General features: G+C 43.7%; 1 protein-coding gene across 1 annotated transcript in view; it reads right to left on the reverse strand.

Annotated features, from left to right (window-relative positions):
* Nucleotides 1-222: 222 nt before the first annotated feature.
* CFTR (CF transmembrane conductance regulator) overlaps nucleotides 223-17856 on the reverse strand; it is a 90771-nt gene continuing 73137 nt past the window's right edge. Inside the window, exons 23-27 of the mRNA XM_069802078.1 lie at nucleotides 16088-16243; nucleotides 7987-8076; nucleotides 4728-4900; nucleotides 4269-4374; nucleotides 223-2022 (exon numbers count right to left, since the gene is read on the reverse strand). Coding sequence (XP_069658179.1) covers nucleotides 1816-2022; nucleotides 4269-4374; nucleotides 4728-4900; nucleotides 7987-8076; nucleotides 16088-16243 — 732 coding nt within the window. The 3' untranslated portion in view covers nucleotides 223-1815. The remainder of the gene's footprint in view (nucleotides 2023-4268; nucleotides 4375-4727; nucleotides 4901-7986; nucleotides 8077-16087; nucleotides 16244-17856) is intronic.

The following is a 17856-nucleotide window of genomic DNA, read 5'->3' on the forward strand; positions in this document are numbered from 1 at the left end:
ACCCGGCCGTTCCCAGAGCGGCTCTCCGCACAGCGCCCGGCCCGGCTGCATCCTGGCACAGGTGGGGCAGAGCTGCTGTCGCTATGAGATGCCTAAAAGAGTTTATTTTCCAGACTTGCATGTGCTGCTCTTCACAGCTTTCGGGCTGAAGCAGTGACAGAGGTACAAAGCTCATTCGTGACTGCTTTGTACTGCTGAAGCATTTGCGTGGTGGTGCTGCTACCTAGCTGGTACCGGCGGCCTCGAAAAGCCTCTTTTTGGAGCCAAATGACTGCCCCACGGGAATAAAGGAGGCCCCGTGGGGAAGCCAGCGGCTTCTACCCGCAGCACAGCGTTGCTCGGCCGGGAGAAGAACCGGCAGCACCACCTAGTGCCGCCCGACCCGGTCCCGGTCCCGGTCCCAGCCCCGGGAGGTTGGGCGTTAGCAAGCGGTGGTGCAGGGAAGGGGATGGGTTTGTTAAAAATGATGCACCTGTTCTGACGGGCAGCAGTCACTGCGGTGGAAGTGGCAGGGTAGGTCTGCGGCATCCGCACCGTCGGTGGGCGGGGGGTGGTTGTAACGTGTCGTACAGGCAGTTTCTTTTTTCTTTTTTATTTAAAGAAAAAAAAAAAAAATCTAAATGTCTGTATCACTAGAATACTTTAGTGCACAAAGACAGCATTGGACAGTACCTGGCCTAACTCCAGGGCTGCCCTCGTTTTTAACAACTCTATCATAATGTGACATCAGAGACAAGTAGCAAAAAAAACCAGACCACCCCAACAATCCAAATATAAAACTTTTTGTACAAATATATTTTTCTTTGTAGTACATAATCACTCTTAAAATACATCATTTCCTTAGTAAATGTTTGCAACAATATTAAAATAAATAAAATATCCTAGAGAAAGTTCAGTTTCATCACAAAACTGCCAACCAGAAGAGTATAAAAATTAACTTCATTATTAAAGTCGACTTTAGAGAGGTTTCTTCTTCTTCTTCTTTTTTTTTTTTTTTTTTTTTTTTGGCCAGAGTAAAAAGCATGTAAAAGTGCCAGACCTATGCAGACTATTAGAGTTCCACTGCCAGGAGTCCTGCCTTTCACTAGATACTGATGTCAGCCTGCACTCATCCCGCTGCGAGTGTGTGCAGGGTCAGGTTGACAGGCTCCTAGGCTTTAAGAGGAAATACCAAGTCTCCCTTAATCGTGGAGACATGACAGATGTTGACTGGCTTGCAAGTCAATATCCTCTCTTCATTCATCCTCACCTACGCACACAGAGCGGTGTGCTGTTATGAAAGGGCATTTGGCCTTTTCTGCTAACTTGAAATTACCGTTGCTGCATGGAAAACAAAGAGAAGGAAGTTTTCTGTGCGCCTTGCTGATATTGTCCCTTAATTCATTTGCAGGAAGTGAATCCAAAGAAGCTTTTTACATTCTGATTTTTCTATTTTCCACCCAGGTTTGATTATTTTTCTCACATTCTTCCTGCTGTCTGGACCTCTCACCCCAGTAAGAACATTTCTAAAAGTTTTCTGAAATGATTATGTTGGGCTAGGCAGGTTACTTCTGCTTGCCATTTCGTCTGTACCGAATTAGAGCAGCTTTTCAAAGGAAGTCTGGTTTTACCGTTAAAAGTGGCAAAATGTCAAAGAATGTACTAACTTGCACACAATTAACCATAGAAGGGAAGTAATTCCCAAATGCACATGTAGTGAACACCTCCTGCAAGGTTCAATTTGTGCACAGCTCCCACAGGTTCAGAAGTGCTGGTCCTGTCATCGTGGGGCACTGCTGACGACTCACTCCACAAAAAGGGTGCCCACACCACATCTCACAGCCTCGTCTCCTGCACTTCTTCCTCCGTCTCCTCCTGCAAGGCAGTGATTTTGGGTCGAGGTTTGCGTTTGCTGGAGTTTCTGTGGTGTACTGGGAGTATCTTAAGGCGATCGGCATGGCTGATGGCTTGCCTGAAGGAGCTCTTTTCGTTCAGCAGCTTCTGAATGGATTCATACTGCCGCAATTTATTGTCCTCGATTACCTGAAGAACCATATCACTCCATTAGATGGGCAGTGGCGGTGCTGACAGAATTCAGCTAACATAACTAATGGAGCAGGGAAAAGACTTGAACACATAACAGACATCTTCTTCTAACAGGAAAAGCCAAATTTGCAATTGCAATTTCTAATTTATAGTTTGCAATTTCTAATTACAACCATAAAAACAGACATTAAAATTTTAACATGTGGAAAAGGTGCCTATTGCTCAAGTTACAAAGTGCCGTTGGGCTTGTGGTTTCTCCTTGCGACTTGATTTTGACCTCTGAGATCGTTTGTTGAAGTCTCCAGGTACTGTGGCATTCCCCCAGCATTGCTAAACTGCCCGGTTAAGAAAGCGTTAACTGCAGAAAATAGAGTTACATTGCAAGCACAGGGAGAAGGCTGCCAGCAAGGTGCCAGGCCTTCTTTGCTTTCTTCTTGCCAAACAAGGAAGCGCTGCTGGCCTGTGTTTGAAGGAGACAACAGGTTTGCCCTGTACTGCTGTGCCAGCCTCCTCTGTCAGGCAGCAGATGGGGAAAAATCAGGCTCCTCTGCTGGTACTGCAATGCCAGCACATCTTGGGTGAGGGCACAGGTCTGACGGGAAAGAGCTTTTAGCAGCTCTGTTGCTAAAATGTTGTTCAGAGGGTGGGAAACCTACTCCAGGCAGATGCTACCTGCCTGCCGGGGCTCTGCGGACACAGCCGAGTGCAGCACGGGCTGGAGGCAAGGCTGAAGTCATAGAATCATAGAATCATTTAGGTTGGAAAAGACCTTTAAGATCATCAAGTCCAACCATCATCCATGCCCACTAAACCATGTTCTGAAGTGCCTTGCCTACACGCTTTTTTAATACCTCTAGGGATGGTGATTCCACCACTTCCCTGGACAGCCTGTTCCAATGCCTGACAACCCTTTCAGTAAAGAAATTTTTCCTAGTATCCAACCTAAACCTCCCCTGCCGCAACTTGAGGCCATTTCCTCTCATCCTATCTCCAGCCACCTGACAGAAGAGACCAGCGCCCACCTCACTACAACCCCCTTCAGGTAGTTGTAGAGACCAATAAGGTCTCCCCTCAGCCTCCTCTTCTCTAGACTAAACAGCCCCAGCTCCCTCAGCCGCTCCTCACAAGACTTGTGCTCCAGACCCTTCACCAGCTTCGTTGCCCTTCTCTGAACACGCTCCAGCACCTCCATGTCTTTCCTGCAGCGAGGGGCCCAAAACTGAACACAGGACTCGAGATGCGGCCTCACCAGTGCCCAGTACAGGGGGACGATCACCTCCCTGCTCCTGCTGGCCACACTATTTCTGATACAGGCCAGGATGCCGTTGGCCGCCTTGGCCACCTGGGCACACTGCCAGCTCATATTCAGCCGGCTGTCACCGGCAGGTCTTTTTCCACCAGGCAGCTTTCCAGCCACTCTTCCCCAAGCCTGTAGCGCTGCATGGGGTTGTTGTGACCAGAAGTCCAGGACACGTCCAGGAGCAGCACGTCCAGGAGGACGTACAACCTGCCTATTGACTAGCCTGCTTCAGCTTTAGACTGTATTCCTCCTGCTGTGCTAATACACCCAAGCAAATACACATGGAAAATGATGTTTCACTCTGCTAATAAAATGAAAGTCCTCTCTTATGGAACAGTCAGGAGGAAGGAACCTCATTTTTAAGAACAATTACATAACTTGCCTTTTATTTCCTTTACTAACCATTTTTATATAACAAAGGACATAGCCCAGGACTTCAATAGTTTGTCACCTTGATTAAATGAGAAAGGAATATTCAAGCGGCTTCATGAAAGAAATCTGCAATTCTGACCATCAGATGTTTTCTCAGGAAACCCCTTTGCCCCATGGAGCCTCCCATTGCTCAAGAGCAAGTGCAGCTGTTTCTGCATTAGCAATGTTGAACCTCTGTGAGATGCTGGGATTTTTCTGGAGCTCCTGAGCCAATCAGCAATATAAGGCACCTGGATCGGCAGCTGGGTAACCTACACAACTGTCCTTCTGGTTGAAAGAAGGAATCCAGCTCTTCCATAAAGTGACCCAGCTCATCTGAACACGGGTGTCTATGATAAATCATGTGCAAGAGCAAACAGGAGACTGCTGCTCTTCTACAGGTGACTGGGTTACTCAATGCCCTGAATGACCCCCATCAATCCAGCCAACTTCATCAATTCTGCCTGGTGTGTTTTGCACACTCATCAAATGTAAAGAAACAACAGTACGTGAGACTATGAGAAATGCTCACCAAAAATCGCTGGCACTCCAGCATCGCCTCCAGCCTGTGTTCGGAGAGTATCACTGTGCAGTTGGCAAACGCATGCTTCAGAGTCTTCCTGATCACTTGGGAAGTTCTGAAAGGCAAACAAGCATCAGCGTTTAGACTGCAATGTACATGTCAGCACAGCTCATAACTTTATTGATGGTATTTAATAGTCTAGCTGCGTGTTGTAAAGCTCATGTGCACGGACACCAACACTCTGCAGTGTCTCAGCATGCTGCATTTCTGCTGTGAAAGTGCCTATCAGCCATAAAGCTAAGGTTGTAACTGGGCTCCCCTGATCTGCCATGCAGAATTACTAACATACATTACTGAAATCAGGTTTAGTAACAGACCAGATGAGTTACAGAAGGTCTCTTTCAGTGGTGCTGCCTCACTGATTTTCTTATTTCATATTAGGAGACAGAAGAAATGATCAAAACGTACACAGGGTCCAGGTGAGCGCTTGGTTCATCGAGCAGCAAGATTTTAGCTTTGCTGAGAACTGACCGGGCAAGGCACATCAGCTGTTTGTGGCCGTGACTGAGGACACAGCCTCCATCCACAAGAATGAAATCAAGCTGGCCTGGAAATTGCTCAATTACAGACTTCAGCCCAACCTGCCAGAAAGAAAAAGGACAGGAGAAATCAGTGAGATACAGTTACTGCTGACTGTGGGTACAGCAACCAATGCCTTTAATTTCCTTGCCTTTCATTTCTGACAGCGAAGAGAAAATATAAATTGATGAAAAAGAGAATCTGTCCTACAAAGACTACAAGCTAGTAGCTGGATGATGTGAAAAGCACTGTTGACTCTTACAACATGCTAGGATTTCTGTTAGGAAGCTGAGAGTTAATGCTTCATTTGTTTGTCATATACAATGAGTTTTTGCATTTTGACCAAAACACTCTTGAGTTAGCAGGCTAGAGAAAGCAATATATTTCAAACTTTTTATCCAGCAGCGATGTACGTCATTGGAAATGTTAAGGAAAGTGACTTTTGAAAGGAAACCAGGCCTCTTTGGTTACTAGGAGGGTAAAAAGAAATGACCGAAATTCACATGCTACATTACAACAACAGAAGAAACAACCCAGGTCACCACGACCGTTGTCTCTATGGCTCTGAGAGCGTTTCCATCTGCTCCTTTTGCTGCCCCAAAGGTCTTGTGCGCTTTGTTCTTACTAATGGGACCATGGGCTTCCCTCTAGCACTGCTGACAACCTATTTTCAGGGGTGACCGTGCCAAGTGGAGGTGCTTCACTTGGACCAGAAACCAGCATCCAGCCCAGGAGATGTCCTCCGTTTCTTCCAGTGCTCCTTTTTGCTCTCATTGGCAGATGCATTTTGTACACCTCAAAGCAAAGTTTTGCATCTTCCACAGGTCCAAACTGACTGCGCTCCTTGGCCTAATCAGCAGCGTTTACAGAAAAATTTTTGTACAATATGAGAACTAGGAAACACATGCAAGTTGCATTGCTCCAAAAGACGTTATAAAAACGTGATGCAATCCAAGTGCTTTATGAAGAGCCCTGCTTGGATTTTTGAAGTATTACTGATCTGCAATTCATTTTCATTCCAGGGAAAAAAAAATTGGAATTCCTCCTTTGTGTTTCCATTTTACATGGAAACCATATTAAATTGGGGGGTGTGGGTATGTTTGTTGAATTTCTGAAGAGTTCGTGGTTTTATTTATAAGAAAATTAAGGCCACTGCTTTGTTCCTCACTCCTCTTTTGAAGACACATCATGTCCTTTAAAGAAATTTTGCAACTAATGGCTGGAAAAGGTGCTTTCTTCTTAAAACTGCACAAGGTCTCTCCATGTACCTGTAGGGTCCAGACAGCTGACAGCAAGAGTAAAACTCAGCATAAAAAGTTGACTCAAGTCTGACAGATTCAGGTGCTGAAATATGGGGGCATTAAAAAGTGAAACATTTGACGTGTTCAGACAATGCCTTGCTCTCTGCAGCTGATTGCGAAGAGCATAAAAAACTGATGCTGATGTCAGCAGGATCCTCCAAATCCTCAGCAGCCAACATGGGTCAGGGATAAGGTGACAGCTAACTTTCTTTCTGTGCCATGCTCCCGGAGTTACACTCACTCACTGTCACTAACAAGCCAGATTTCAAGAGCACGAACTTTGTAAACAATCCAATCTCTTCTACTAAAAAGTATTAAAGCTCTTTTTTCTTTTCTATTTGCTTTGCTCTCTCACCTGTGCAATGAAAAACCCTGCATCGCATATGGATTTCCCAAAGTCCTTAATGATAAACACTTCAAAATAAATTTTTTTCATGCCATTGCAAATGAGGTTTAGCTCTTTAAAATTGCAGGCTTGATTCACACACACAGTGAAAACAATCTTCAAAAGCAAAAGTAGAGCTTGTCTTTTCAAGAAAGGGGATGTTAATCTACTCCATTTTTTCCCCAGCCTCAGAGAAGCACAGTGCTGAGCACCCTGTTGCCTCTGCTAGGACCGGCTGAAAAGCTCCTGTCACATTTAACCAAAAATGTCATGATGCTTTTATTTGACAGTAATAGAAACTCATAGAAAGTGTCTACTTTCCTCTTTTCCAAACACAGGGAAGAAACTAGATAAACCTAAAAGAGAGAGAACACAGACAAAGTTAACCTCCTGGATGGGAAAGGAGGAAGCTTTTGGATTAAGTCCCACACTGGTAAGCACCTTCTGATACTTGAGACTTTCTATGAGCAAGGAAAATGGCACTAATTCAGTAGTCAGTCTGTATTAATTAGATCATCCCTACCTTGGAAAGAGAAATGTCCTTTCTAGGCTGCAGCTATTTTCCTCCTATAACTCCCACCTGCCTTTTCCCCAGGCATTACATACACCTGTGCAACCTATTAAGCACTGTCAGAGCCAATAGGTGGCATCTGACAACCGTAATGCATGGGGCTCAGCTCAACATGGAAACAGAACTGTAAAAATCTGGCCCCTAATCTTGAAAAAAAAAAGTTGCTAAAACCTCACCATAAAATTAGAAGAAAAACCTTGGGGTTCATAAACTCTAATATTCTGTGACTCTTATTTTCAAAGGAAGAGGCAGCTGCCTGTGACACAAGCAGTACATAAGCCTGAATGCGGTGTCAGAGTGCTCCTTCTCAGCTGGCTTTATGTTGGTCTGAAAATCGCAATAACTGGAAAATACTTTGATGAAACATTTTTCTAAGCTGAACATAAATATTTCTTACTGCAATAACACCAGTCTTATTTCTAGGACAGGCCACATACATTTTTTTTTTTTTCTGGCCTCCAAAATGTTTACTAGTAATTTTTACTCATTTTGGTAGAAAAATGCCTTGCAGAGATTTCATATATTTGCCAAAGCATTAAAATGAGAAAAGATTACAGGACATTTGCTGTATCAGCTTCCTCCACTTTTTTTTCTCTCAGGATCACCCAGCAGAGCCAAACATAAAACCTCACCTACGCTAAATCACTGCATGAGGAACCCAGACTGTGCTATATGGAAGTTTATCTTTTGGGTTTTTTTTTTAATCTCTGACAAAGGCTCCTTTTTATTAAGTAATAAGGAAACATGGTTTATAGCATAGCATTATCCTTCCTCAGCACTTTTTTTTCTAAGACACTGTATAAATGTAACGTATGACAATCATTTGACCGACACTGCACTCTGCTGTAACCACTTCACCAGATGGATACAAATACCACTGAACAGTTTTACCTCCTCTGCAACTTTCCATATTTCTTCATCATTCCACTGCCCATAAGGATCCAAATTCATCCGAAAAGTTCCAGAAAATATGAACACTTTCTATGAGAAAAAAGATATACAGACACAGGTAGATAGATACCCTGAAACATTTTGTAAAGCATACAGAGAAAGAATGACCTGCTGCCATTACCAGATAGAGCTTATTGCAGGTTATTAAAAATTTTGGAAAACACTGTTCCAAAAAAACTGATTTTAAAAATCCTTATGTTCAGTTTTTGGCAACTGTCTTATTAAAAACTTACCCAACCTTGTCCAAAAAACAGTAAAAGTCACATTTCAGCAGTCTTCAGGATAAAAGATTCCCTGTATTTCCATTTCAGAATAAGCCTTTTAAAAACAATTTTTTGATTCTTTATTATGTGAAACGTACTTAACAAAAAAAATCACTGACCCATAGCATGTGTTCCCACAATTTTGTTTTGAGACAAAAAAAACTCCTGGATATTTGTCGGTATTCAGGAACAGTGTCCTAAGTTGGTTTTCATCAATGAATTTTTCTTCTTCTAATCAGTTGTAGCCAAATATATATTAGCATCATTCCATTACCTGACATTTCACCATGTCCCCGTCCTACCTCAAAAGAGATGGCGTTTTTTTTCTCTCTCTCTCTCACTGTCACATCACTGAGATGTGACACAGCACGACCTGATTCACGATTGTAGCAGCAACAACCTGCTCTCACACGAGGCTTCCCTGATGGATGCTACGGCCCGTGCCTTCTCCCTGCTCTGTCCTGCACCTCCTTTCCATCACACAAGATGAAGAGGATGCACATTTCCCGGCACTGACAGCACATCCTTCTTGCACTGAAGTTTACTACTCAGTTCTGCGTTTCTCATCAGTTTAGGCAAGCAGATTTAAGCGAACATCCCTTAGATACACTTTTTGTAGCTCTAAAAGCAATGACTCAGACAAAATTAAATATTTGTTTAATCTCTTTTTACGTGGGGTGGGTGTGTCAGATTCTGGTGGAAATGAGGTTCTTCAAGGGACACTGAGGTTGCACAACATTTCTTGTGAGATAAAACCAAGCTGTTGCTTTCTATGCTGTGAGGTACACCTGCTGCTTGTAGCAGGGAGAACTTGCTCGCAAAGAATGTAAGTGCATGCCTTGTTGAGAAATATTACCATTTGCTTACTCTTTCCTTGTACATATGGAACAAATACCAAGAGGAAAGATTTGAGACAATTATTTTCTTCTCTATTGTCTTCCTAAAGAAAATATTTATTTAGAGAAAAATGTGTTGAAATGCCAGCGATTCACAGCCACATAATTTATTGGAGTCTTGGTAGTCAAATGCTACCGAAAGCAGTGAAGGACTAGATGTACCAGCAGAAAATGGCTGAGAGAATATACTTAGCAAGTACTTTCTCAGAGTTTGGCCAGTCTACCACAATTTCCATCTGCCCTAACCCGGGAACTTGGCATTCTTTTATCAGATTTCAAAGTGATTTATACACACATTTACATTAATCATTTAATTATGATTAATTAAAAGTTTAAATGTGGCAGAGGAAAATAAATTACATTAATTAATTTGCTTAATTAAGATATGTAGGCCATTACCAATAACTTATTTGGTGTAAGAGAGAAAGAAGTACCTGACTGAAGAGACCAGAGGAGAAAAGCAGCTGCACCGTGGTGCCCTGCAGTCAGTGGGCTGGATTTAAGCACGGTGATACCTTCACCACACGGCCAGCAACACGCTGACCGAGTTGCAGCAGAGGCAGCAGCGCACACAGCTAAAAGTCATTGAAGCGCTTTGGGTATAGACTAGGGGAAAGAGTAGACTCTTTTATAATCATGATTGTTAATAACAGTGAATGCTTCGGTGAAGTACAGCGCAGCCCTTTTCCCATGCCCTGCACTGGTCCGGTGGCCTGAGCGGGGTGATGTATTTGCAGCAGGATTAGATTCTTCCAAGCAGTGGGTGCGGTAGAAATAATAACGCTGCGGAAACAGTGTCAGACGTGGGTTTGTTCACACTTTGAGTGCCATACATTTAACTAATGGAATAGGTATTTTCATTTCTCAGTGGTAAAGAATAGTTAACTGAACAAACCAGTTTTAAAGAAGATAGGGCTGAATAACATTCCTGCTGAAGTGCAGCAGGCAGAGAAATAAAGGGAACTAGTTTCTTCAGAAACTGCTGTTATTCCTAATAACTGTGCTTTCAAGAACCAGGGCACTAAAAGCAAACTAATCCCAAAAGTACTTCCCCCCCCCCCAAAGTAAATATTTCATTGTCCTGAATTCTGGTACTTCTCTCTCCATTTCAACACCTCCTTCCTCCCAGCTCATTAGAAACCACATAGAGTTCACTTGAGTAAATATCATGTGAGTCACATGGGCAGTTTAGAGTCCACTTAAAAAGAAGCAGAAAAAAAAAAGCCAAAATTTTTAAAACCTAGAAGTCTAAAGTGAAAAAAACCAAAAGTGAATCCCATGAACTTATGTGTTATTTATAAATATGGAAGAAGTAGAAATAAGGAGAGTGTTGGAAGGGGGAACGGATGGCTGGTGAGACTGGCAGCAAATCTGGAACACTTTCCTTCTCGGTCACTTGTTCAAATTCACCCAGGATGGTAACGGGTGCGAGTATACAGCAAATAGTTTCTCAGACCTGACATCCACTCACAGGCAAAACACTCAGGAATATAAATATGGTCATGTTTATGTTCTGACCACCTCAAATATTGAAAGGCATTAATCCCTCTCAGTGACTAGAGCCTCTGCATATTGGTTACGGTTTGGGATACACCCAGCTTGTGGCAATAAGCTTCTTAAGTGATTTAAGTGTTAGGTGGAGAACCAAGACCCTTGAGTACCTAAGCAAACACATACAGAAGAGTAAAGCATCAGCTGACAAGAGGCTGCTAAGGAGCGAGAGTATCCCGGCTGTGAGTAGCTGCTGTTGCAACGAAAGACAAACTGTGTGCAGGTCCTCAGTGAGACCCATGGACCCTTGTTTCCATACTCCCCAGGGCTGGAGAACAAATGCAACATCAGCTGGAACCAGACACCAGCTCCATGCACAGAGAAGTTAGAGTAACAACAATATGACCTCCATGTAGCCTCCCCCACTTCATATATATTATGGCAACAATATCAACATGAAAGAACATCAAATTACTATGTGAATGCTTTAGTATTAGGTGCAGAGTTAGAGGTTTTGTTTTCATAAGTGTCATTTAGGGACTTGACACTGACATTAACATATTTACAGACAAGAATAAGAGCACGGGAGCAATGAACACCTTCTGCAAGTTTTTTGGGACCAGTTCTGTAACGTTCTCCCCTGAAGATGCTAAAACCTCTGCCTCCCATAGAGGCTACTGGTAAATGCAAGTGCTGTGTTCCTGGCAACGCTGAACCCATGACGCAGAAAGCAACCTATATACTGCCCGAAATGAGCATGTGGGGTTTTTAATTAATGTCTCCAGGTGCTCTGTGCATGGGACTGGTGCAGCAGATACTCCCCGGTTTGGTGATGCTGCCTCGTCTCGATGCCCTGCAGGAACCAGCCTCTGCGGGACCACCTCTGGGAAGCGGCGGCTGCCCCGCAGGCAGCACCGTGCAGGAGTGCCCCAGCACTCTGCAGAACAGCCACCCCCGCAACCTCCGAAACTGAACAGCCCTGAAGGGTATGAGAAGCGATGAAACAGTGCTGGAGACAGACAGGCAGAGAGACAGACAGATATGAAGTGAGATAACTACTGAAAAAATGGAGCTACAAAGATAAAAGTTGTGAAATTTCACTTCTTAAGTAAAATAAAGGAGCAAAAGTGATTTGGTTTTTTTTCTTGTCAGCTGGCAGTCCCAGAAACTGTAGTAATCTTTTTCTCCGTGCTAAACTTGATTTTAACTCTATATGGAGTATTTACACACAGAAAACGGTGTTAGATCTGCCAGGATGTAGTGTAATAACACTCAAGAAGACACCAGAAGTGATCCCCTTCCTTTGAGCTAGCAGCACCTTATCGGTCTCAGATTTCTCCTCATTTATTTTAATGGAAAATTGGCTGCAGGTCTCCTGTTCTCCATTCAAAGCCAAATTTCTGAAGGCATTTTCTCAATTTGACTCCATTAAATACTTCAGGATGCAATCTGCATGACAACCTGTATGCAGTGTGTTGAAGCCAGATGCAGCTGGATGTCCTTGCCCCAGAAACGCGGTGGGGAAACTCTTGCAGAAGAAGCATAGGAAAGGACTGCCCAAAAAGAAGGGACGATGGGCTGCGATCATACTTCAAACAGCCTGTTATCGCTGGAGTAATTGCTTTGCATGAGAAGGACAAACACCCTGTAGGAGCAGCGCTGTGGTCAGGCTGTGCTTCAGCAGCGCAGGCGTGTGAGGAGCTACAGGAAGGAACTTCCTTGTGGGTGCTCCAGGAAACGTTTTATATGGTATACTTCTTCACGCCACTGCAATGTGCTGACAGCAGGATCCGAGATGCTGAAAGAAACAAGTTTTTGCCTTTGCTTTGGCTCAGCGTGATCCCTGACGACCCTGCAGGCCATTCCAGCATTGCCTGCATGGAGCAGACGGCAGTGTGTTAGGACGCTCTGTGTGCTATGCAGGCGCTCATCAGTGAGGTTCCCACAGAGGAAAAGCACTTCTTTTCTTCTAAATTGGGAAACTTAGGGATAGGGAAGAGAAGGACAGTGTTGGAAAGTTTTCACAAAGAAGTACGCCTCAGGTAGAGCTCTGTTCTCTTTTTGTTAGCGAGGCCTCTCCTGGAGACAGCAAATATCCAGGTGCTGCTGTAGGCCAGACTCCCAGGAAAGAAAAGGCAACTTTTTTTTTTTCCCATTCTGAAGCTGTAGGTGAACAGCAAAGAACAAAAGGCTCCCTTTGTTCTGCTGGGAAAGGCAGGGTGGCATATGCAATTTCTCTTCTTTGCTGGGAAAGTGCTGGTGAAAACTTCATTTTGTTCTGAATGCGGGAACTTTTGAGGCATAATGTGCAGTTCTTTGGCAAGGCTTTGGGACAGGACCTGCGAGCTGAAGCACGCAGACAGGCTGGCAACACTTGTGACCTTCCAGAGAATGGAGGGCTGGGATTTTTTGGCATTGATCCATATATCAGGGACTTCCAAACTGAACTAAATGTGTAATTTTAACAATGAACTAACAATGCACCTCACCAGCAGAAGGGCAAGTTACACTGCTCGTGTAATAAATGTCTCTCGCATTTTGCTGATGGCTGCAGAACAATGTTTTCTATACCGTTAGTGACTCTATAGTGAGTACTCAGCTATGAGAATTATTAACCGTATCTTTCACTGGGACAACAAGGCTACTTGCTACCAAGCATTCAGTTTTCTCCTCAGTCCATGCGTTCCCAAGGACAGCTGGAGATGGAAAGAACAAACCCTGCTGGGCAACCACATCCCAAGGGAAGAAAGGGCTGAGAGCAAAAGGATGACTATGGGAGAGACAGGGAAGACCCTTCCAATACAGAAAGTTATAGTTGGCTGTATAGGAAAATTTTGCAATGGAGACATAGCTTATACTGGTAAAAGCATCCTTCATCCTATACAGCCATCCTTTGGAGGACAGCTGTATAATATACCTGTTCTCCAAACTAAATGGACGCAGCTGCATTTGCAGTTCACTGCACAGCTGCCCCTATCTGAAGGGGTGACTTTTTTTCATCCTTGCAAGCAACAATCATGCTGCAGTACTGAACCAGCAATAATAAAAGTTTACAGGAATAGGTAGATGTGAAAATGTTGAAGAGAGGACAGAAAGGGTGACAACAGGTCAGCTGTCAAAGGGCAGCTTGCTGAGCAAGCTTCAGCTCAGCAGGCAGTGTGTGACCAACCAGGCTGTCGGTAGAGCTCAGGCAAGAAACAAATCCAACCAGTGGACTCACCACTGCTCTCTTGGTTCGTTTTGTTGAGGGTGTAACTTGGCAGTGAAAAAGGGTCTGTTCTGGCAAGGTCAAAGTGCTAAAAAATTGCTGCCTTTGAGGAAATTTCAGAGCATGACTGTGGAAATGCACAGGGAGGCAAGAGTTGTGCCTTCTTTGCATGCTGACTTTAAAGAAATGCCATTCGGGCTACTGTGGGATAACATTTTTGAAAGGGAAGCTATCACAACTAAAAACCTGATGATTAAGTAGAAAAATTAGATTTTGAGTCCCTCTTGTGTTTGCAAAATCAAAGCTATTGTGTTTCCAGCATGAGCATTTCAGCATCTAAAAGCTACCAAAGCCAAAACAGTGCCATCAGGAACACCTCGGTCAGAGTTAAATCCCACCTCCATGACACTGAAGTAGTTCAGCACTGACTATAGCGACTGAGTGACAGTCATATTAGGGACTTCACTACAATAAGTTTGGTTTGTTGTATTGTGGTAGAAAGCAGAATTTAGCCTACATACACAGCAGAGGGTGAAAGTGAAGACAGACCTCTGCTCTGCTCTGATGGTTATGGAAAAGAAAAACACTATTTTGAAAATGTAAACCTGACAGTGTATTTTTTAGTTAAATTGGCTGGCTGTCCCAGAGCCCCTCCAACTATTTTACAGTGCCTCATGTATTCAGTGTACAACAGGTTTATACCACACATACGTTCACTGCAGCTCACCAGCTTTCGAAGACAGTAACCACCTTCCTAAGAGAGCAGACTACCTAGGAACAAACCAATATGCACAGAAAGCAGGTGGCAACTCCTTTACAGTGGGGATGGGGGAAATGGCACAATAAGGGTTTGACAGCTGACAGTCAAAAGTAGATCCTTGGTCACCCTGGTTGGCCCACTCCTTTTGGGCCTGTCAAGGAGTGGGCCAACCAGGGTGACCAAGGATCAACCGATACTTATCAGTCTCTGGGGCTAGTAGCTACCCCTCAAGGATGGAAAAAGGCGAGACAGACCGCACGTCCCCTGACAGTGTGGCAGGCTGTTCTGCAGCTGGTGTCCCTCTGCGTCCCTATACCACAAATGAATCATTGGTAAGATTATAGTCAACTGTTACTTGAATTAATCCGCAACACTCACAAGATTTCCAAAGGAATGAACATTGTGATGGAAAAGACTGTGTATGCTTAGTAGCTGAAGAACTATCCAGTGTATAGCTTTCAAAGAAGAGAAGCCCATTAAGTGTTACTCCTGTATCAGTGTTGTTGGAAAGGACTGACAGCTTTCAACAACAAAAACACAAAACATGGCATTAAAATTTTGCACAGTTCATTCCTACCTTTACAGTGAGCAACGACTTTTTAGTGCTACAGCATGCAGCCAATAATGTTCATTTTTGAGACAGACAATGCAGAGCTGTAACTAATATAGGACCCTGGTCCAGTAGCAGGGACATTGACAAGGGACTCAGAAGCCCTAGGTTTAATTGTTTACTCATCCTTAGACTATTTTTCTTGTTCCAGTTATTTGAGAGTATGAGGGTGCCTAAATCCATGCGAGGAGCTGCTTCCTTTTTCATCTCTGAAATGGTATTACTTCCCATATGCCAGGACTGCTGCAAGCATAAATAACATGAAGTGCTCCCTTATACATGCATCATGACATGGTAGTGAGAGGTCACAGTTAAAAAAAGGGATGAGTCCAAGTTGGGCATCAGCTAGTGGTCTAGTAAAATATGAGAAAAGCAGTAATTCTGCTACCAGCCTGTGAGGTATAGTATCCACATGTTAACTATATGTGATGTAGGGCTTTAGAAAACAGTAGCTGAGAACACCACTGATTGTCTTTTTTTCTTCAGGTGGCACTATCTTACTTTGAATCAACATACAAACTTTTTCAGAGGTGCAGGGATATGCAGGCTACGAAAACTTCTGTTTGAGTGTGCTGTACCTTCCCATTTCTAGAAGAGTTCTTGTGCGAATGGCATAGAAACCCTCAAAAAGTGGAGTTTGCTGTGAATCATTGCATCCATCCATTCATCCCACTCCCCTTTACACAATATCTTTGCATTTTGTTTCTGTTTCTCAGCATAAAACAACTAACTTCCAGCTTGAAGGTAACTATGTGTGTATGGATATAGAACCAATGAAAATAAAGGCACACAAATATACAATAATCTCATTACCTGAGGAATCACTCCAAATGCCTTTCTCCATTGCTGCACACTGACCGTGTTCCAGGAGACTCCATCAATCTGGATATCCCCTTCTGTATCCAGCAGTCTTAAAAATGCAAAAAGTAAAGTGCTTTTTCCTGAACCAGTTCTTCCCAAAAGGCCTACCTGCAATGCAAATCATAAAAGCAAACATTTAATACTGCTCACATATTAACCACAGACCAAGGCAGAAACACGTAGAGATCTCAGCAGTGGAGAACAATCCAAATGGATCTCAACAGGATAGTAAATGTCGTTCATTTGGGAATGATAAAAGCAAGGGCTGAACAAAACACTGGGTCAGACCCTTCTTTGTTTTGTTAGAATTAACTAAGATGAAAAATCTCTTAGTCTACCCTTAGCTGAAGAACAGAAATTTGCTTATATATTCTCTTGTACTGATTAGTCCAGAATTCTGTGCCTTTCCCCTTTCTTTTGCTATGAAGCCCTCTTCAGCAAAACCCGATCCAGCAGACAAAAACCAAGTAGGGCACGCATTTGAATCACACTAAGCTACTCCATTTCCATGTAATTGAAAATAAAGGGCCTAACTCTGATCAGACCATGAATTTGTAGTGGGGTAGTTTTGAGGCAGTGGTCACAGCACACACCATGCCGTTGCCAACCCCCAAGCAGCAATGCAAGTCCCCAACCTGCCCAGCTGGTGCTGCCTTTCCTCACCTCTTAGGTGGGAAGAAACATAATACACAGGGTTTTTTTAAATGTTGTATTCCCCTTGTGGGATTGCACCGACCTATTGCTGGAAGGAGCAATATCTGCAGTAACCACCAGCAAATGCTGAGATACTGCCTTTTCCAATAGCTGGGTTTTACACAGCTAATGATGTCCTGTCTGAGCGTCGGCTACTTTTGTAGGGTGACAATATACATGTAAAGGTGAAGAAGGGGATTCTTCTTGCTGCCTGGCATCCTTTCTGTAACAGTGCCAAGGGCCCCCAAACCAGAAGAGCAGTCTGCACTTCGTTGCACCAACCCAATCTATTGATTGGGTAGATTTGTATTCCAATCTACAAAAAAGTTGTGAAGGAAGACCCAGGGAACTACAGACCTGATAGTCTAACCTCAGTTCCTGGAAAAATTATGGAGAAGATTATACTGCGTACTATTGAAAGGCATTTAAAGAATAATGCAATCATCAGGCACGGTCAACATGGGTTCACAAAGGAAAAGTGCTGCTTAACTAATTTGATATCCTTCTATGATAAGGTCACCCACCTAGTGGATGAAGGGAAGGTGGTGGACGTAGTTCTTATTGATTTTAGTTAAGGCTTTTGATACTGTCCGTCACAGCATCCTTCTGGACAAGTTGTCCAACTGTGGGATGAACGGGTTCACAGTGCCCTGGGTGAACGACTGGGCTCAAAAGGATGTATTGAATGGGGCTACATCTGTCTGGTGACCGGTCACCAGCGGTGTTCTTCAGGGTTCAATTCTAGGGCCAGTTCTGCTCAATGATCTGGGTGCAGGAGTTGAATGCACCGTTAGCAAGTTTGCTGATGATACCAAACTGGGAGGTGCTGTTGACTCTCTTGAGGGACAAGAGGCCTTGCAAAGGGATCTAGATAGATTGGAGCATTGGGCAATGATTAATGGGAAGAAATTTAACAAGTCAAAATGGAGGATTAAAATGGAGGACAGAGTAATGCCGGGCACAAGTATAAACTGGGAGAGGAGTGGCTGGCGAGCAGCCCTGCAGAAAGGGATCTGGGGGTGCTGGCT

Source organism: Haliaeetus albicilla, chromosome 14 (genome assembly GCF_947461875.1).
Source record: "Haliaeetus albicilla chromosome 14, bHalAlb1.1, whole genome shotgun sequence".
NCBI classification, from domain to species: domain Eukaryota; kingdom Metazoa; phylum Chordata; class Aves; order Accipitriformes; family Accipitridae; genus Haliaeetus; species Haliaeetus albicilla.